This window comes from Eleutherodactylus coqui, chromosome 10 (genome assembly GCF_035609145.1).
Source record: "Eleutherodactylus coqui strain aEleCoq1 chromosome 10, aEleCoq1.hap1, whole genome shotgun sequence".
Taxonomy (NCBI): domain Eukaryota; kingdom Metazoa; phylum Chordata; class Amphibia; order Anura; family Eleutherodactylidae; genus Eleutherodactylus; species Eleutherodactylus coqui.
In genome coordinates, this window is record NC_089846.1 from 118,207,036 (window position 1) to 118,229,248 (window position 22,213).

At 41.7% G+C, this 22,213-nt stretch overlaps 1 protein-coding gene across 1 annotated transcript in view; it reads right to left on the minus strand.

The window, feature by feature from the left end:
* Positions 1–7,994: 7,994 nt before the first annotated feature.
* GPR50 (G protein-coupled receptor 50) overlaps positions 7,995–22,213 on the minus strand; it is a 180,593-nt gene continuing 166,374 nt past the window's right edge. The window contains exon 2 of the mRNA XM_066581776.1: positions 7,995–9,132. Coding sequence (XP_066437873.1) covers positions 8,267–9,132 — 866 coding nt within the window. The 3' untranslated portion in view covers positions 7,995–8,266. The remainder of the gene's footprint in view (positions 9,133–22,213) is intronic.

Here is a 22,213-nt window from a genome sequence, read left to right on the forward strand (position 1 = left end):
TTGTGAAGTACTGCCACCCACCAGCAGAGTTACAGGTAGGGCAGGACAGGCTAATGATTGGTATCCAGAACAGAAAACCCACATATTTACTTTGCCATACAGTAATTTGTATATATTATGTAACTTGTAGGGAAATGGGCATCAAACATCATCTGTGTCATGGATGAGAGTTGGATTTATTAAAGCTAATCTAAACTGAGGATCCTCATTACTTCCCTTCTAAGAGGACAGAATGAATCGGTAGTAGGAATACAAGTACGAGTTCATTGACTTTAAAAGTTTTCATTGGAGCTTAGGATCTAGATGACATCCATGAACATTAATTTTGCTGTACGGTACATCAACGCTAGGACTTATATATACAGATGGTGGATACCAAGGGGTTAATTCAGTGGGTTCGCATTCTGTCCATATTCAGTCAGTAAAAATATAGACTGAATATAGGCAGAAAATAAGTCCATGTGAATGGGCCCTTGGAATCAAAGCAATAGATCTAGATAAGGAAATTGATTGTCTCTGTCTTTACTTAAGGCATACTTCCTGCTTTAAGTATACAAATAATTACATGGATGTAGAATGCGTTGGATGCAATTGTAATGCATTTTCATAATACATATATCAGTGTTGGAAGTTACAAGAGAAAGAAACTCCCTACAGCTTACCTGCAAAGCAGTCTGCAATTTGTTATATAACGTGGACAGGCTCCAGGACAACCTTGAGAAATCTGTCTTCCCCGTGGTTGCCCTTCCTAGACTGCAAACTGCAACAACTTATAGAAAGGAAAATATATTAGGGAATTATGGATAGCGGAAAGGAGATAGATATGAGATAGGTAAGTGGAGGCTTGGACTGGCCCACAGTGGAACAGGTGATTTCCCTAGTGGGCCCTAAGCCAGCATGGGCCCCCAGTCACCCACCCCTCACACAAGCTATGCTATAGGATTTGCTAATATTAGATAAATGGAATAAGTGGCATTCCTTGTATACGTCAGTGGAAACAATGGTGCAAGCAAACACAGCCATCTTTCTATTGAAGTATACAAAGAATGCAAAGGCAAACGACTTGTGAATGGGGATCAATCAATATTTGCAGGTAGCTGTACAGGGGGCCCACAGAATGAATTTTTTCGATGGTCGCAGGACACCCTAGTGCGACACTGGATAAGAGATAGATAGATAAGATATGAGATAGATAGATAGATAGATAGATAGATAGATAGATAGATATGAGAGGGATAGATAGATAGATATGAGAGAGATAGATAGATAGATAGATATGAGATAGATAGATAGATAGATAGATAGATAGATAGATAGATAGATAGATAGATAGATATGAGATAGATAGATAGATAGATATGAGATAGATAGATAGATAGATAGATAGATAGATAGATAGATAGGAGATAGATGGATAGATATGAGATAGATGGATAGATAGATAGATAGATAGATAGGAGATAGATGGATAGATATGAGATAGATAGATAATAGATAGATAGATAGATAGATAGATAGATAGATAGATAGATATGAGATAGATAGATAGATATGAGATAGATAGATAGATATGAGATAGATAGATAGATATGAGATAGATAGATAGATAGATAGATAGATAGATAGATAGATAGATAGATAGATATGGGATAGATAGATAGATATGAGATAGATAGATAGATGTGAGATAGATAGATAGATAGATATGAGATAGATAGATAGATAGATATGAGATAGAGAGATAGATAGATAGATTAGATAGATAGAATCCCAATTCCCCAAAAAGATGGGGTGTTTTGTAAAATATAAATTTAGAAAAAAAAGCAATGATTTGGAAATCTCACATAACCATATTTTATTCACAATTCAACACATATCAGTAGGTGAAAGTGAGACATTTTTCCATTTAATTTGTTTAAAGATTACCTTGTTTATAAATTGACGGCAGCAGCATATCTCACAAAAGTTGGGCAGGGCCATGTCTACTAGAGATGAGCGAGTATACTTGCTAAGGCACATTACTTGAGCGAGTAGTGCCTTAGCCGAGTATCTCCCCGCTCGTCTCTAAAGATTCGGGGGCCGGCGGCGGGCGGGGAGCGGCGGGGAAGAGCGGGGAGAAATGGAGGGGAGATTTCTCTCTCCCTCTCCCCACCGCTCCCCACCGCAACTCACCTGTCTCTAAAGATTCGGGGGCCGGCGCGGGTGATAGGTGAGTTGCAGCCGGGAGCAGGGCGGGAGAGAGGGAGAGAGAGATCTCCCCTCCATTCCTCCCCGCTTCTCCCGCCGCTTCCGGCCCCCTGCCGGCCCCCGAATCTTTAGAGACGAGCGGGGAGATACTCGGCTAAGGCACTACTTGCTCGAGTAATGTGCCTTAGCGAGTATACTCGCTCATCTCTAATGTCTACCATTGTGTAGCATCCCCTCTTCTTTCAAAGTCATGAGACCAATTGCTGAAATTTTGGCAGAGGAATGTTGTCCTATTCTTGCCTGATGTGGGATTTCACCTCAACAGTCCCGGGTCGTCTTTGTTGGATTTTACGTTTTATAATACGACAAATGTTTTCTCTTGGTGGAAGGTCTGGACTGCAGGCGGCCGGTTCAGCACCCGGACTCTTCTTCTGTGAAGCCATGCTGCTGTGATGGATGCAGTATGAGGTTTAGCATTGTCTTAATGAAATATATAAGGCCTTCCATAAAAGAGACGTTGTCTGGATGGGACCATATGTTGCTCAAAAACCTCTATATACTGCTCAGCATGGATAGTGCTTCTCAATATGTAAGTCATAACAATTTAACGTTTGGGAACATTTTTCTTAAATTGTTCAACATTTTTTAGATGCAGTTTTTCACAAATTGGTGAACCCCTGACCATCTGAGAAATTCTGCCTCTCTGTTACACAGTCATTTGACCCAGTAGAAAATTGACCCTCCAGCTGTTTTTCATTAGAATCACTTTTCCGGCCTTATTTTAACCTTGTCCCAACTTTTTTGAGATGTGTTGCTGCCATCAATTTCTAAATGAGTACATTTTTAAAAATGAAATGTTCTACTGTGAGTACAATAGGGTTATATGAGGTTTCCAAACCACAGCATTCTGTTTTTTTTAATATTAATTCACTTTTTATACAGCATGCCTACCTTTTTGGAATGGGGGTGATATATAAAAAAAATACTGTAACAAAATGGTAAGACTGGACTTAAAATTGTATTCATTTATAATGTTTAATGATTTTCTCTTGAAGCTGGAGACGGTACATTCTTACCAACTTACCCAAAGAGACCCTGATGTTGCAGCCCTGCCAATCACACAGTCCCTGAAGTCTCAGTTTTTCCAATCCTTGTGAATGTCCCATGGGGTCAATGGGTTATTGTAGTTGAATGCAGTCACGCATGGATTTTGTCATTTACTTGGTCTTGTAGCTAAGCCACAATCACATTAACTATGGTTGTGATTTTAATTAAACAAAGACATTCTTTTTATGCTCCTATTATCTATTTTGGTACTAACTACTGACACAGCACAACGTAAGAAACTACATGTACATGCAATTTGTTACAATGTGCCTAAAAGAAAAAAGAAAAAAAAAAGTGTTCAGGAGCATAAATTTTGCTATGTTTGTATTTTTTACATTTCAATTTGATAGCTTCCACTGTTATGATATTCGGTTTAAAAAATATGATATTTATGGGCTGAGGCAAGTGTTATAGTGAGTGTAGTCTGGAATTGTGTAGTCCATGCATACAATTGTTTCTTTTAGTGCTTTAACTTATTGAAAAATGATTAAACTTGGCAAAAAGTGTTTATTACAAATCTGTCATTCTGTGTCTGAAGCCTCTATGGATTACATTAAAAGGGTTGTGCCAGAATTTCAAGTTATCCCCTACCCACAGGATATGGAATAACTTGCGGATCAGTGGGGGTCTCACTGCTGAGACCCCTGCTGATTTCAAGAATGGGGTTCCCATGTCACCAGTCTTCCTTGATGCTCTATTCACTTTCAATGGGACTGCTGAGAAATTCGAGCGACTGCTGAGAAACTTGAGCGATTGCTCAGGGTATTTCCGTCAGCCCCATTGAAATGAATGGAGTGTTAACCATGCATGTACGGCAAGCACCTCATTCAGAGTGATGTCACTGTTGGGGGAAAAAAGAACCCCTCATAGTGACAGGAGAGCAGAATACAGGAGTCCTGTTCTCGAGATTGGCAAAACCTCAATGATCAGTAAGTTATCCTCTATTATGTGGATAGGCGATAACTAGAAATTCTGGCACAACCCATTCAACTGTTTAGAAATTCCAGCTCCTTTTTCCATATATTGACTAATAAGCAGTCTCATGGTCCGATGTGAAGGTCTGCATAAAAACAGGGGCTAAGGGTCCCATAGGACAGCATGTAGCAATAATTACAAACATGATTGGTAATCTCAAAACAGCGTATCCCGGTCTTTTTGAACTGTTAATTCCAGTTCTTTTTATTTACCCCGCTCCTGCTGCAGCCTTTAATTTTCCAGCTTCACTTTAAAAAATAATGTTTTTTATTTTTCTGGTGATATGGCCACATTAGAGCTTGTGTTTTGTAGGAAGAATTGTATTTTTCAGTGGTACCACTTAATGAACCATATGATGTATTGGAAAACATTAAAAAAAATTTGTGAGTGAGGTGAAATGTAAATATAAGCCATTTTGCCATTTTCTGTCAGGGTTTGGGCTCCCACCCACTTGCGATATTTTCTTTCTTGCGCTGCAAGAGCACGAGAAAACTCCCGCATCGCAGCGCAAGAAAGAGGCCGGTATAGAACCGGCATATCACAAATGGTTTCAATGGGGCTGGCGACAGCAGCGCTAGCCCCATTGAAAGCATAGAGAGAATGCCGCTGTGACAGCTGTGACACATCTGCATCCTTGAAACGTGATATGAGGTGGATTTTAAATAAAAAGGATTTTAATGAAATCACTTGGACTCCAATTCTGACTCCAGTCCTGATACCATATACAAGGGTCGCGCCTTATCAAGGCTTTTCCATTTTTTTTACATATGGTTCGGTGTGGCTTGTTACCTCATCATTTCTTGATAAATTAAGGAGATAAAAGGTCTGGAGTTGATTTCAAGTGTTGATTTTGCATTTGTCAACTTATCACAGGAATTATCAATATAGTGACATGCATAAAGGCCCATTTAAACATCACAATTATCGCTCAAAAGCCATCTTTTGAGCGATAATTGTTACGTGCAAATGTGCCTATCTTTCACTTTTTTGCCGAACGTTGAATTTCAGTTCGGCATGAAATCCATTGTTTTGCAAAACAGCAGATAAGACGCACCTTACGCTGTGTTCTGCCCGGGCAGCGCTAATTACATCGTCTCAGCTGTCAGCCCCGTGGCAGTACAAAGGGAATTTATTCAGAGAACATGAGGTGGTCTGTTCTCTGAATACAGCTCCCGGCTGCTCATATGCTACTAATTAGTACTAATAGGCATTAGTACCAAGTAGTAGTTTATGCAAAATGATCGCTCAAAAGCCATCTTTTGAGTGATCATCTTTGTGTGTAAATGCACCTTAAGAGGGCCAAGTGTGCTTGAAACACTTTGGACCGCATCTTTGACATTTTTCTCTAGCCTATGGGACGCAAATAAAGGATCTGCTATTTTAGCTCCATTTCTCCATTGGATGTTTAGCTTTTCACAAACTTATCGGTCTAACAAAAGACTGTCTATGCCCTGATTTTGGAGGTGGGGAGTAAACGGTGATTTGTTTCTTTGTCTTCGTTACCTGTAAACCTGGAGACACATTATGTCTACAGCTCCTATTTAGACCAAAGCAATGGAAGATTTTTAATTAAGCTACAGGTGATTCAAAGCATTCCTATTACAAGTGTTCAATAATTTACTGAGAGCACAAAGGCATACAAATGTAGCTGTTGTTATGCTTTAATGGTCTCAATAAATCATGGAGCACTTTCTATTAGTGAGACATTAGATTATCTTAAAAAGTTTTGCAGTTTGGCAACGGAGCCTCTGGACCAAAGAAGGTTGTGGATTGTGGCTTTACAGGAGCCAACACAAAATTACATACATTTCATTTTTTCCACAAGAAACAGTAAAACGTGATCTATGCACATCCCATTTTTTAAGCTCAGTTATAATAAATATGCTCAAACATTCAGAATGTTACAACAGCCATTACAGCTCCTATGGAGGTCATTTTTATGTAATTCACCCAAGAAGTGATCTGCAGTCAGTTTGATGCTGGATAGACTGGGGTGCGGATTCTGAGAAATCTATCTGTTATTCACCCTTCTCCCCTGAAAAGAGATATGGACTTTACAAATCAGAGCCCCAAGTTGCAGTCCTCAGGACAGTAAGGCCACCTGCACACCTGCCCGACCGGTGACCCTGCATACCTGTCATTTCTCTTCTTTCCTCTGTACTGCGGATGGCTGTGGAAAGCCTCCATCAAACATGCACAATCCAGATTTTTTTTAAAAATGTTTATTTTTCCCATGCCGTTGCTAGGTGATGATGTGGATACTTGCAACCTTTCCGCAATGTTAACCCTTTCCAATCCAATTTGTATCCTAGTTTTCCTAGGGGGCTTACTCTTTTTCTGCCGTTATACAACAGCGCTATATGCTGGCTAAAGCCAGTACTGCACGAGGTGACAGGTTGGATAGGCTCAGACAGCAGAGAGGCTGGCAATGTACAGTAAGAAAACCCCGACAGACGTCTTCCAACATCGGAGCTGTACAGCCTTAAATCGTAATGTCTTCAGAGGTCAGACAGTGGATTGGAAAGGGTTAATTGCATAAGAGCCGCGGGTCAAACAACTTCCATTGACTTCAATGGAAGCTGTTAGTGCAGACACCGTGCAAGAATAGAACATGCTGTGATTTTTCTTCCGCTCACGGAAACCGCAATTGGTTTCTGCAAGTGTGCAGGAAGAAGCGCTTTCCCATAGCATGCTATGAACAGCATTTGCTATGGATGCCCGCCTCAGATTTTGCAATGCAAATCCATTCGGTGGAGGCGGCCTAACTGATTGGTAGCAGGTGCACTGAGGAGCAATAGTCAGAAGACCTAGCCAGCAGTTGTCATCAATAGGGTGGTTAAGATGCAACAAGTTGGTGGATTCATCAGGAGCATGCGCAGAAGGCAAGCTAAGCTGCTGATTCTGAATAGTAATATTTGTACTGGTCAAGAAAATCGAAAAGGTCAAATGGTAGGGAAATCCAAAAATTAAACCAGCATCAATGTGAGAGTGAACAACAAAGTCAATATCTAGCATGAACAGGAACAAGATGAACCTTAATTTGCCAGCAAGGAGGCGGGACCAAGGTGCATTCTTAGTGGATCATCCGAACCAGGGTCAATACTGAGTGCCGGTAGCCATGAAATGCAACGCATTTGCCCAGATGGACAAGAAAACTGTGGGCGATATCCCATCATCCAAACAAAATAAAATGAAGCAGAATTAGAGGTAGAGGAGTCTGTTTGTTTAGCCGTTCAATATGGCTCAACACTGGAGCTGTGTTCAACAGTAGGGACTTGGCGCAGCAACAAAGAGAGGTGAGCAAGTTGCCTATTTTTTTTTTGTTCAGATTCCTGGAAGGATGTCTGCCTTATTAAGCATTGTTACTTTGCTTTCACTTTTACCACTAATCATCTAGCTGGATTTGACATTTATTAGTCTAGGACCCTCTACGGGAGCTGTAATGGCTGTAATTTCCCGTTGTGACTTTCGCAAACCACAAATGACGACAAAGTATTAAAAACTGCATATAATATTAAAAAACTCGTTGGAAGAGAAAAACTCCTAGACTAATTTCTTGTGATTTTTTTTTAATTTTTAGATAATATACTCTTTAAAGGTTAGTTCTTGGTTGCAGATGTATACATTATGTTTTCTCACTGCATCCGTAAAAGCTTGTTGGGTCCTAGGTAAAAAAAAGTTACAAGAAAAGTTGATTCTACTTACTGTTTGCATGGAGCTGCTGTAGCCTATGACATGTTAGTTGTCTTCAGAAGTAATATACCTTATCATTGAAAGATATCAACAATAACAATTGGAGAGAATATTCAAAATCTTACAGTACAAAATGTAGCAAATGTAATTTCCTCTTTTAATTAAGACCATTCATGTAAATCAGATATTGTATATTCTGCTCATTTAGAATAAAGACAAAGTGCATGATAACAGGCACATGGTGAAAATGTTAAAAATAATTTCGAGTAAATGAAAATGCATATCAAAAGTCTGTCCAGCTTGTTTAAACACATATGTCAGCCTGATTGTTATTTGTAACAACTGGAGATGGCTTACTTTTACCACCCTCCGTCCCGCCTTTTGATGTGTCAAGAAACAGTAGTCTTGGAGTCCACAAGGCCATCAGTATTCTTTTGTACTCTTTGCGGAAATTTTGATTAAGAAGACCATAGATGACTGCATTGAGGCAACTGTTGAAGTAAGCCATGAAATAGCTCAACACAAAGAGCCATTTCGGGATCTTCGGTGCCACCTGAAAAGGATTAATGGCTACGGCAAGGCCAATGAAGTTTAGAGGTCCCCAGCACACAGCAAAAAGTACAAACACAACAAACATAGTCAAAAAGTTCCGGAAATCTGTCTGGGTCAGCTTCTGTTTGGAGTCTTGTCTTACTCTGTGCTTGACTTGAATAACCAAGACCCATATCCTGAAGTAGCAGAATGTTACTACAGCCAACGGGACAAGAAAATGCACCACAACTACTGTAATTGTGTACGAAGAGCTGACAGTCTGGGCAAAAGTGCATGAGAAAATCCGTGGGTCGTATTGTAGAGATCCAACGAAAAAGTTTGGCACAATCGCAATAACAGTCAAAATCCAAGTTAGACAGAGGTAACAGAAGGTGCTTTTCTGACTGTAAAGCTTGTCGTATCGGAAGCTATGGCAAATGTAGCAATACCTGTTAATGGCTATGGCTGTAATGTTGAAAACGGAACCAATGACGCTGAGTCCCATTAGAAAGCCACTGATTTGGCAATGAATATTTCCAAGCGTCCATCCATTGTGGAAAATAGCTATGAGAATAACTGGGTATGGATATACTGCTACCACCAGATCTGCAACGGACAAACTGACGACGAAGATGTTGCCTAGAAAAAAACAACAATTAACATAATGATAGATGGATACAAGGAAAATTAGACAAAAGTACTCTATATTTGGTTATATACGTATGTACACACTGTATAGTACTGGGCAAAAGTTTTATGTATGTGTGAAAAAAATGCTGCAAAAGTAAGAATACTTTCAAAAATAGAAGTGTTAAAGAGAATCTGTCACCATTTTTACATCTATTAACCCTTTCCAATCCAATTTGTATCCTGGTTTTCCTAGGAGGCTTACTCTTTTTCTACCGTTATGCAATGGCGCTATATGCTGGCTAAAGCCAGTACTGCATGAGGTGACACGTTGGATAGGCTCTGACAGCAGAGAGGCTGGCAATATACAGTAAGAGAGCCCCGAGGGATGTCTTCCAATATCAGAGCTGTACAGCCTTAAATCATAATGTCTTCAGAGGTCAGACAGTAGATTGGAAAGGGTTAAACCCTCTATACCTTTTAATATAATAAAATGGGCATTCACATGCTTAGTTTGCTAACCATGCAGGTCTGAGCATAGCTGTAATGTCAAAGGTTTAAGTTTTCCAGCACTGCATGGAAGATTGGTCCGGTGGACGCAACTGACTGTCTCAGGAGGTCTGTGTGCCTCCCCAAAATCACCCCACTCTGAGCGTGTCATCGCCGCCATGGTCTAAATCTTGCGGGAGTGCTATGAGCAACATGACTGGCGTATGTGCAGTTGATTTTATGGAGCTGCGGAAAACAGGAAACATGTAATGCACATGTGCTGGCTTTGTTGTTCATAGTAACATGCATAGTAACATAGTATGTAAGGCCGAATGAAGACAATGTCCATCTAGTTCAGCCTGTTTCCTTGTTGATCCAGAAGAAGGAAAAAAAAAAACAAGAGGCAGAAGCTAATTTGCCCTTTCGGGGGGAAAATTCCTTCCCGACTCCCCTAATGGCAGTCACACTAATCCCTGGATCAACCTCTAATAGTTCCTACCTGTCTGCGAGACCTGGATCAACCACCCGCTGGTCACCTAAAATTTATATCCTGTAATATGCTTCCGCTCTAGAAAGACATCTAGTCCCCCCCCACCCCCCACCCCCACCCCTTCTGTGGATTTTGTCATCACCACATCCTCAGGTAGCGTTCCACAGTCTCACTGCTTTTACAGTAAAAGAACCCTTTTCTGTGTTGGTGATGAAACCTGCTTTCTTCTAGACGTAGAGGATGCCCTCTTGTTACTGTTGCAGTCCTGGCGCATGTGTGAACTGTAGACCGCAGCAGTAATGACGTAAGCACATCTCATGCCACTAGCAGAATAGGGTGTTGTTTTGGAAGGTTCGCGGGCCGCCTGAGACAGTCAGGCCAGCCCGCCATGTATGATCCGGCATGCCCACCAGACTGATCACTCATCATTTGCTTGCGGCGCAGGAACACTTAAAGGGGTTGTCCCGCGCCGAAACGGGTTTGTTTTTTTTTCAACCCCCCCCCCGTTCGGCGCGAGACAACCCCGATGCAGGGACGTACAGACAGCTTACCGGAGCGCTTACCTTGATCCCCGCGCTCCGGTGACTTCTATACTTACCTGTGAAGATGGCCGCCGGGAACCTCTTGCTCCGTGGACCGCAGCTCTTCTGTGCGGTCCACTGCCGATTCCAGCCTCCTGATTGGCTGGAATCGGCACGTGACGGGGCGGAGCTACACGGAGCCGCTCTCTGGCACGAGCGGCTCCATAGAAGACAGCAAGAAGACCCGGACTGCGCAAGCGCGGCTAATTTGGCCATCGGAGGCCAAAAATTAGTCGGCACCAAGGAGACGAGGACGCTAACAACGGAGCAGGTAAGTAAAAAACTTTTTATAACTTCTGTATGGCTCATAATTAATGCACAATGTATATTACAAAGTGCATTATTATGGCCATACAGAAGTGTATAACCCCACTTGCTGCCTCGGGACAACCCCTTTAACATTTTGTTTTACAGGTAAGCGTAGATCTGCATGGTTAGCAGACTAACTATGCAAATGACCATTTTATTACCTAAGAAACAGTATAGAAGGTTTTTTAGGTTTAAAAATGGTGACGGGTTCCCTTTAATAGATTTTGGTCAATTAACAAAATGCAAAGTGAATGAACAAAAGATAAATGCAAATCACATCAATCTGTTTCTGACGGAACTCGACGGGGAAGTTGTTACAAACATCTTGGAGAACTAACCACAGATCTTCTGTGAATTCAGCTTGCTCAAATCCTTCTGCCTTTTAATGTAATCCAAGACAGACTTGATTATATTGAGGTCAGAGCTCTGAAGGGCCATATCATGAGGACTTGTTGTTCTTTACACTGAAGATAGTTCTTAATTATATTAGGACCATTTACACACAAAGATAATCGTTCAAAAGGTTTTGAGAGATTGTTTTGCATAAACTGCTAATGGACACTAATGTCCACTAGCAGCTTATCACCTCCATTTGCATGTAAATGAGCCTCCAGGAGCTGTACGCAGAGAACACCAGGTGGACTATTTTCTGCATACAACTCCTTTGTTCTGCCACAGGCTTTTTGCAGAATACAATGTAATCAGCAGCTACTGCAGAGAAAACAGCACCATGGAGACCAAATACAGCATGCGGTCTGTGTTATCTTCTCTCCAACTGAACAATGGATTTTATGCTCACCTAAAAATCATCATTCAGCAGTAGAGTGAAAGATGGGAGCATTTACATACAACGATTATCGCTCAAACGATGGCTTTTGAGCGAATGTTGAGTGATAATCGTTGTGCGTAAATGGGCCTATTGGCTTTATGTTTGGGGTCATTGTCCTGCTGTAAAATAAATTTGGTAGTCAATGAAATGCCCTCTATTTTTGAACTTTCTTTATTTTGCAGCATTTTCTCCAGTGTACATATAGAGAGCATATTCAATTAACTGAAGCTGACTGTCTAATGTATTACAAAAAAAAAAACCTTCTTAAATATATGGACAGTTAATGTAGAATAAAAAAAAAATAAGCCAAAGGCCGCCTGCAGACAGCTGGGTTGGATCCCGCTGCGAGAATTCGCGCAGCAGGATGCGGACCCATGCCCCTGCACAGCCTTACGGCTTATCCACTCCCGCCATCTCATCTATACGCTGTCTGCCGGCTGCTGGCCAGCCGGCGCATGCACAGAGAAGAGCCGGCCCATCACCACTGACATTTCTGTGCGGGCCTCTGCGAGACCCACACAGAAATAGAGCATGCCGCGATTTGTTTTCCGCGTGTGTTTTCACGCGGAAAAATCATGGCCGTCTGCCTAGGATTGCGTGGGCATGGGCAGAAATTCTGCTGGAAATCCCACCGCATAATTTCCGCCCATGTGCAGGGGGCCAAAGTCACACCGTTAAGTGGATCCCGGGTCTTGCATAGGAGCCCCCGTCCTCTCCACTCTGATCATGGAATTAGCCGCAGCTGTCCACATGCTATTAAATATGCACCTAACCACAGAGCTAATCACTGGCTACGGTGGTGATACTGCCATGAACTGCTTCTAACAGCTGACGCCTGTGATTGACTCAGTGGTTAAGTGCACAATAAACAGTATGTGACCTCTACAGTTTCTTCTGCGATGGAACGATGGAGACAGCCGTTCCTATGTGAGACTGAGAGTCTGCTTAAAGGGGAGAGCGTGGCTTATCTTTTTTTTGTATAGTATTTCCTGTTTCTTAGTTGTTTTTTTAAGTCCTGGAAAAGCTCTTAAAAGTAATGGGAGTGATAAGGACTGACCTAGAGAATTTTCTTTCTGAATTATAGGTGAACTTATCTGTCCCAGTTGCATGTTGAGTAAATGTTGGCTCCCAACAAAACCCCAGTCTTGTGCAGAGCCACTGTTTTAAAGTTAAATCATACATCTTTTCAAACTGTATGTTTTACTCTACTTTGCGCCAAAAGAATCACATTGAGATAACTGAACGTTACAGTAAAATAAACTATTTCAAGTACAATAGGTGGCAAATGTCTTTGTCAGTGCTCCATTTGAACCCTCACAAACGGGTGTTTCAGTGCCAGTGCAATGCTCCTTTTCTTCGGAGACATCTTTCACCCTCACTACTGTTCTGACAATGAAAGATAACTGATTGGCTACTAATTAGAGATGAGCGAGTATACTCGCTATGGCACATTACTCGAGCGAGTAGTGCCCTAGCCGAGTATCTCCCCGCTCGTCTCTAAAGCTTCGGGGGCCGGCGGGGGGCGGGGAACAATGGGGAAGAGCAGGGAGGAACAGAGGGGAGATCTCTCTCTCCCTCTCTCCCCCCCGTAACTCACCTGTCACCCGCGCCGGCCCCCGAATCTTTAGAGACGAGCGGGGAGATACTCGGCTAAGGCACTACCCGCTCGAGTAATGTGCCTTAGCGAGTATACTCGCTCATCTCTACTACTAATCCCAACAAAACACATCTTATATAATAACTGAGTGAGGTATATTGGTGCACTTGTAATATGAATGCCCCCTCGCTATGCTACAGTCAAAGAAGGGCCTTTGCGATGTGAAATAATTGTAACACAATGGGATTGAACCGTGAGGAATTGCTGTGATATGCAAAACTAATGAATACCAAGTCTTATCAAAGGATGCTAGTGGTACTAGTCAAGTGGAAAATATCAAAAAAACCTCCAACAGCAGAAAAGTAAAGCTCCTTTTATACTGAATGAGAACTGCCCGATTCTCGTTTGCCCGATCGAACGAGCTGGTGACGTCATCACTAGCTCATTCGCATTCATGCAGCCTGTTTAGGAAGGCAGATCATCGTTGAGAATGGTTCACTTCTCGTTCAGTGTTTCACGTTGCTATATACAACACTGAATGAGAAGTGTTGAAATTGAACAATGGAAGGAGCCAATGATTACACTGGGCAACAATTATTTTTAAATATTCATAACAGAAAGTAATTGATAGGTTTCTGTAAAACTACAACCTGTTTATTCCACTGGTAACATTGAATCCTAGCAGCATGTCTCACTTTCAAGTTACGAATCATTTTCTTTATTTAACTCATTGCAATCCAATTTTGGATTCAGGCTTTCCTAGGGGGCTCTCTCTTTCTGCCATTATACATTGGTGCCATCTGCTGGCTAGAGCCAGTACTGCGCTTTGGGACATGCTGGAGAGGCCCCCCCGACAACAGAGCGGCCAGTAATATGCAGTAAGAATACCCTGCCGGACGTTTTCTGACATCGAAGCTGTACAGCATTCAAGCAGAATGTCTTCAGGTGTCAGACAGTGGATTGGAAAGGGTTAAGATGATAACAGTTTGGACGTGCTGTAATATTACTATTCGACTGTTTTGGGGGGGAAATGAAGCTTGGATCTTGACTTCCTCCTGTAAGAAACATTACTTTCCCTCTTTAAGAACCAGGAAAGTCATCCATCATATTTAGATTCTCCTTCCCGTTGTAACGTTCTTCAATGACTGAGACGTCTTGTGTGCGTAATACGCAGGGAATCGAACGCATTGATTTCAATGGGTTCATTGACATGAGCGTATTTTTTTGCACGATGTACAATCGCGTGGGATAATATTTAGCATGACCTCATGGGGGCGTCTTACACACTGCATCAAGCTATTGAAATGAATGGGAGGGCACAAGTATGTAGCAAGTATGCAGGAAACCTGCTTATGGGCACACCATTTCAATGAGCCTGTCTACGTTCCTTTTTGCATAGGCAAATATGCAGTGTATTTGAGCACTTAAAAACACGCTACAGCAGGCAAAAACATGGGTGTAAGTGATTTTTGGTTGTGCAAATACATATTGCATTTGCATGACTGAAATGTGCTTACGAATGAGGCCCAATAGTGACCCTTATAGTAGCTCCAGTAGTAATAGTGACCCCCATAGTGGCCACAGTAGTAACAGTGTGCCCTATATTGGCCCAAGTAGTAATAGCGACCCCTATAGTAATCCTAGGGATGCTGCCAAGCAAGAGGCCAATAGCAACCCTCCCATTGGATCAGGAATAGGTAATCTGGCATCATAAGGCACATGTTTCATTGCAGAAGGTATATCTGAATACAGAATTTTATCTTTCCGTTTACTGGAGAACGCTTTGTATTCGTCATGCAGAAATAACTGTCAGTATGGTGGACTCTTTGTTCTCAGCATCCCATCGGAATGGCGAATGGCGTTCTACTCTTGCCTCTCAGCCACTGTGTGAGACGAGTGTTACATGACACACAGATGATGTGCGGTTCCACTACTTATCTTGGTCACCAAGCTTTATTCTGAAATACTTGTGAGAGGCTCAGTTTACCAAGGATGTTATTTTCCTCTGCTGTGTCTTTGTTGTGAACTGACTGCAGACATATCAGAAATTGTCTGGGTTCTTCAGACATCCGCACCACTCAGCCATATTGTTATAACATTTTGAAAAATAGTCCCAGTCTAACCAATCACCTGTGAAAATACAGTTTTTTTACTTACTGGTGGATGATCTGCAGCATTTCCACCACGTGGAAACATACCCTATATGTTACGTAAACCTACCCTTATAGCGTGCGGTGTGTAACAGCGATTGCAAAAGAGTCGTGCAACCACTTTTGTTATTAAGCAAGATTAATGGCGAGCCTACTGGATTAATTGTGATTGTTCTCAATAAGAGAAAACAGGCAATCTTGTAAATATAATACCTTTTAATGGCTAACAAAAATACATGATGTTACAGCAATCTTTCAGGATAACTTGCTGTAACATCATGTATTTGCAAGCTTACAGTAACATCATGTATTTTTGTTAGCCATTAAAAGGTATCATATCTACAAGATTACTTGGTTTCTCTTACTGAGAACAATCACACTTCACTCTACAGGCTAAGGCCTCAGTCACATGGGCGCATCGGCGCCCGTGTTACTGCAGGAAGGAGACAGACGTACCTGAAGACGGCCGTCTCTCTGCAGCGCCGGAAGAAAGAACATGTGACTGGCTTCATTGCCGATCACGTGTTCTTTCATCAGCGCTGGAGAGAGACGGCCGTCTTCAGGTACGGCCGTCTTCTGTCAGTGACATGGGCGCATCGGCGCCAGTGTACGGGTGCCGATGCGTCCGTGTGACTGAGCCCTAACACGGCACCAATTTTTTTTTCTTATTACTGGATTAAGTGTATAGGCATGATTCCAAAATATCAAGTACAGCAGCAATTGGATTACATTATTCCCCATACCTAAAAAAACCTTACATGGCAGAAGACAACAGATATCATATTTGAATTCAGCACACTAAAGTTACCCATTTCCCTGAAAATAAGACATTCCCTGAAAATAAGACATAGCATGATTTTCCAGACTTTTTGAGGATGCTTAAAATATAAGCCCTACTCCAAAATTAAGCCCTGCTGACAGTTAATTAAAAAAAGTCAATTTAAATAGTGTCTAGGCAGCTATACATGTAAAAAAGTTAAACCTTTTTGAACAAAAATTAATATAAGACACTGTCTTATTTTCGGGAAAACACGGTATGAGCCGCCAATCTGCTTATCGGTTACAAAAATTGTGTTGCACAGTGTTATTTTTAGTCCTGCAAAAAACTGAATGATGAGTGAGAAGCGCACTATTCTCGTTCATCGTCTGGTTGTTGGCTCGCGTTTAGACTTAATGATTAATTTTTGTTCACTTTCGTTCATTTGAATGATAGTCGCACCTTTAAATGAGTCTGAGACCTTTTTCTGTACGGATCAAGAGCAAATGACACGATATAATCTAGTTACTGTTCTTGTATTAGGTCTTCACAAACTGACAAGTGAATTTAAAAAGTGGTGATTTCAAAGTAAAGGGACTAAGGAAGATGTAGACAGAAGACTGTGGGTGGGAGCGATGAAATATTACACATCTAGGCATTCCACATGTGTGTTTTTGATCTGGCAGATGGATATTCTCCATTACTCATCAAAAGCGTTAATAACAATTACTTCTTAGATATACTTTTAAACATAAAACTATTATTTAAAGCATGGGATTTCCAAAACTTTATATACACAACGTTTTTGAGGATGTGTATCAAAATTGTCCTTTATGCAACATTGGTTCCTGCTGCCCTATCGGCAAAAATCGAACTTCGCTACTGTGTCAGGGAAAGGCAAGCGGATGAGATTTTGCAAATCTCCTCCACAAGTCACAGATTTTTTTCTGCTGTGCAAAAGCATTAAATTTGAAAAATGCTGCAGTCTTGACATCTGACACATATCTACTTATCTTGCGGAAATGTATGTATCTGCTGTGGGTTTTCTCCATAGAGATCAATGGGTTACATAATAACTGGAACAAAGTCAGCAAATAGAGTAATGTTGTCTTTTTGCTGCTTTTCCGTGCAGGAACTCAGTGCAGGAACCAACACTACTACCCTGTTTCCCCCAAAATAAGACCTACCCTGAAAATAAGCTCTACCCTGATTTTGGGGAGGCTTAAAATATAAGCCCCAATAAGCCCTACATGCATTAAATTTTTTACAAAAAGGAATACATTACCTAGCAGGCTCGGTCCAGATCCCTCCCACTGCTCTCCAGAGCTCCATCGCACTTCTTGTAGTCCTTGGCCGTGCACAGAAGATCACCTCCTAGTTACAGGATTCATAAATCCTACCTCCAGGAAACGATGGCTCTGATTGGTTCTCGAGCCAATCAATACAGCGCTCCAGGAAACGATGGCTCTGATTGGTTCTCGAGCCAATCAATGCAGCGCTGCATGAACCAATCAGAGCCATCACTTCCTGGAGGAGGAATGTATCAATCCCCTAGCCAGGTACTGATTTTCTGTGGGCAGCTGAAGACTGCAAGACAAGCGTCGGAGCTTCAGAGAGCAGTGGGAGGAACCAGGACCAAGCCTGCTAGGTAAGTATAATAAGACATCTCCTGAAAATAAGACCCTGTGCCTCTTATGGGGAGAAAAACAAATCCATGTGTTTAAGCCCTAAAATCGACTTCATAAATTGATACTCTGCAGATTTAAAATTTGCGGTGCAAGTCAATTTATGCTGCAAATTTTCTTTGCAGCGAATGGATGAGATTTCTAAAATTTGATCAACGATCCACCAGGGATCTAAGAAAAAAAGCAGATACTCCATAAAAACTTGCATAGCATGCAGTTGTAGGCAGCTGTAACTAAACAGGTTTTCACCCTTTAATTTTATGATCGCGGGAACAATTTTTCTCAATGCATCTCAATGTCTAACTGATATAGTTAATTAGTACAACCTCATTAATGTCAAAATGACTCATTTCCTTGTTTATTCGATGACAATGCATACCAAAGGTATATAGAACATTGTGTCTCCCTTCTGATGAGAGTTGGACAGAATCCAGAATATAGATTGGCACTTAGTTACGGTATATAATTGTTGAATGCTGATCTCGGATGTAGGACAAGTGATTGTACCTAAAATCATAGATATAATTAATATATATTAATCTTCGTTTTCGAATTAGGACTCAGGATTGACAATAGAATCCAAAAAAATGTAGATAAACCGTCACATCTCCTGAGATACAATGTATGTTTCAGTGCCTAGAGCTAATTATGAAGAAGACGACTTTGGAATCAGATAAATTAGGTAATAAGCTCAGATGTGTAACTAGGAGAACCCAATTTAAATAAGAAAATAATAATTTCATGAGCACAGATTTTATAATGCAGGTAATTACGAAAAGTGCAGAAGTACTCAGAAGCAAAAAAATAAATAAAAATCTGTTAAGAGACACAACTCCTGACAGTACATATGTTAATTGTACATTAAAAGGATTCTGTGATTTAGGCTGCATTCCCACGAACGTATATCGGCTCGGTTTTCACGCCGAGCCGATATACGTCGCCCTCATGTGCTGGGGGGGAGGCTGGAAAAGCCAGGAGCAGGGACTGAGCTCCCGCCCCCTCTCTGCCTCCTCTCCACCCCTCTGCACTATTTGCAATGAAAGAAGGTGGGGTGGGGGCGGGGCTAAGTTCCAAGAAGTTCCCCGCCTCTCCCCATTGCAAATAGTGCAGAGGGGTGGAGAGGAGGCAGAGAGGGGGCGGGAGCTCAGTTCCTGCTCCTGGCTCTTCCATCCTCCGCCCCCCTGCACATGAGGACGACGTATATCGGCTCGGCGTGGAAACCGAGCCGATATACGTTCGTGTGAATGCAGCCTTAGGCTGCTTTTCATGCGGCCGAGAAAATCACGTGAAATTTGTTCTTGTAAGACGCACAAATTTCTCACGAATATGAACCGCATTCTTTTGATATACATAAGCATTTTTTTGCAGCATGTCCTATATTTCCATGTTTCCCAATGGGACAGGAAAACACTTTGCATGGCGTTCGATGTGAGCTTTCCCATTGAAACCAATGGGAAACACTTGCCATTCCTCCAGCGCCAGAGGATCGCTACTTTACCGCATCTGCGGGTGAATCGTATGTAGGAAGCCTTAAAAGGTTATATCACAATTGCAAGTTATTCCCAATCCACAGAGGATAACTTGCAGATTGATGGGGGTTTTGCCGCTGAGACCCTACTGATCTTAAGAATGGGAGTCTTGTGTCCCCCGTCCTCCTTACTGTGGGCTTACTGCACTCCCTGCAGTGAGGAAGAGACTGAATTAAGTGCTGGTCATGCAAGCACCCTGACACTTCAATCACTTTCAATGGGACTGTGGAAATAATTGAGCAGCTGCCCCTTAGCTATTTCCATCAGCCGCATTGAAATGAATAGAGGGGTGATCGCGCATGCCTATCTAGTGCTCCACTCACAGTGACATCATAGCAGGGAGACAAGCAGTCCTTCCTGTGACAACCGCTCGGGATACAAGAGTCCTGTTCTCCAGATCAGCAGTGGCTCAGACTCCCACCGATCAGCAAGTTATTGCCTATCCTGTGTATAAGGAATAACATGTTATTGTTGCACAATCCATTTAACCCCGTAGTGATGAGCCTATTTTGTGCCTTAAGAACCAAGTGATTTTCGTGGTCACACTGCAACAGCCATAAGCATTGACATAGTCTCATGAGGGTTTGTTTCTCATTTTGTAGACAAATTATATTTCTCAATGGTACTGCTCTGGTTTTCGTATAGTGTGTTATATAACTTCTATTTAAATTGTTTGTTTGCTTGGTTTTTTGGGTTTTTTTTTTTTTTTGGGGGGGGGGGTGGAAATCCCAGAGTTCCACCACTATATTTGGATTTTGCTTTTACGGCATTCACCATTTGCTAAATATAATATGACAATCTTATCTGCATCAGTGCAATTATTGCAATGCCAACTTGATATAATTTTGTTTTACTTTTTACTGCTTTTGCACATCTTTAAAGAAAAATAACTGACTCTGCACTCTGCCTCTCACCGCATTCTAAGACCTGTAATATTTCTCTTTTTCCAGTAAGGGAGCTATGTGAGGTCTTGTTTTTTGCGGGAAAAGCTGTAGTTTTTATTGGTGGTAATAATAATAATCTTTATATAGTGCTAACATATTCCACAGCACTTTATTTTATTATGTGGTAGTATTTTAAGGTAAATATGACTTTTAGATTGCTTTTTATTGCAATTTTTGGAAGACAAATAGAGGCAAAATAGCAATTCTGGCATTAGTTAATTAAAATATTTTTACGGGGTTCACCCTGACAGATAAATAAAAGATTTTCATTGTCTAGGTTGTTACAAATGTGGTAATTAGAGTTGAGCAAACATACTCTGCCAAGCTTAATGCTCATTCAAGTAATAATGTACTCGATGGTGCTCGTTACTCGAATGACCATCAAGTCGTGTTCGATCCCTCCCCAGTTTTTGGCTCCTCCCCACTGCGACGCAGTGCGCATCATTGGCGAATTTTTTGTCGAGAGAGAGAGACCTAGGAAAAAAAAAAAAGCTCTGCACCCGGCGTCCCACATACAAAAATGCTCAAGTCTCCCATCGTAGTCAATGGGGTTCGTTACTTAGGTAGAGCTCTCGAATTTTACAAAAAGCTCGACTAGAATAACGCGGACTCAAGTATTTGGGTGCTCACTCATCTCTAGCGGTAATACCAATTCTGTTTTAGTTTTTTAATGGTATTTTATCCTTTTAAAAAGCATTTTTGTGGAGAAAAATGTATTTTCTTTTAGGGTGGCTTCACACGAGTGTGTTTTTGTGCGTGCTTATGCACGCACAAAAACAAGCTTCTATTAGAACCAATGCTTTCCCTATGGTGTGTGCACATGTTTGTGCTTTACAGGTGCGTGCCTGCAAAGATAGGACATGCATGCACCACAGGGAATGCACGCATTGTCTTCGATGGTAAAGACAATGGTCTGCCGGCACCCCTGAATTGTTTTTCAGGGAAGAGCTTTACATATAAGTTCTTCGCTGAAAAACAAGAATTTTAGTTTTAAAAAAATAAATAAATAATACCTGTCCGCCGCTGCCATGTCCCTGCGGGGATGAAGAACACATCTGCAGCATGCGTTCTTACATACTTACATCCTAATCAGGAATGATGTCATATTCTATTTACTAGACCCTTTCACAATGGAATCATTGTCTGTCTGTGAGGTACTCCTAAAGTTATTACCCTTACTTTTTCTCCCTTCCTGTTTCCCTTCCCTCCTTCCCATCCCCGCTTCCCTACCCCCATTACCCCATTCCCGTTCCCCCTCCCTTACACCTTCCTTTCCTTCCCCTCTCCCTGCCCTCTTCCACTAATGCATCATTGAGTGTCTTCCTCATTGCAGGGGCCACAGGAAGAGGAGAATGGGGGACATGGGACTCCCATTCTCGAGATCAGCATGGGTCTCATCAGATTTGAGGGACATCGGCATACATCAGAGAAAAACAACAGCAGCTAATATTTCCCTTTGCCCCTCAAGTGCCAGGATAGAATTTTGTCCAGAGACCAGAGGGTCCCTTTAAATGTCTATGTCCAGTTACAGCCTGCTTTTTTCAGCTTTTTCATTTTTTTAGCTCCCCATCCTCCCAGTCACCCAGTCAGCGATGAAAGAGAAAAAGATTTCACTTTGAATTTTCCATATGATAAGGTTCTACAATTCAGCACCATTGAATTTGAGACACAATAATGCTGTTAAAGTTGTGCACCTGGGATCTGTGGTTCTACAGGTTTACTTTAGCACACCT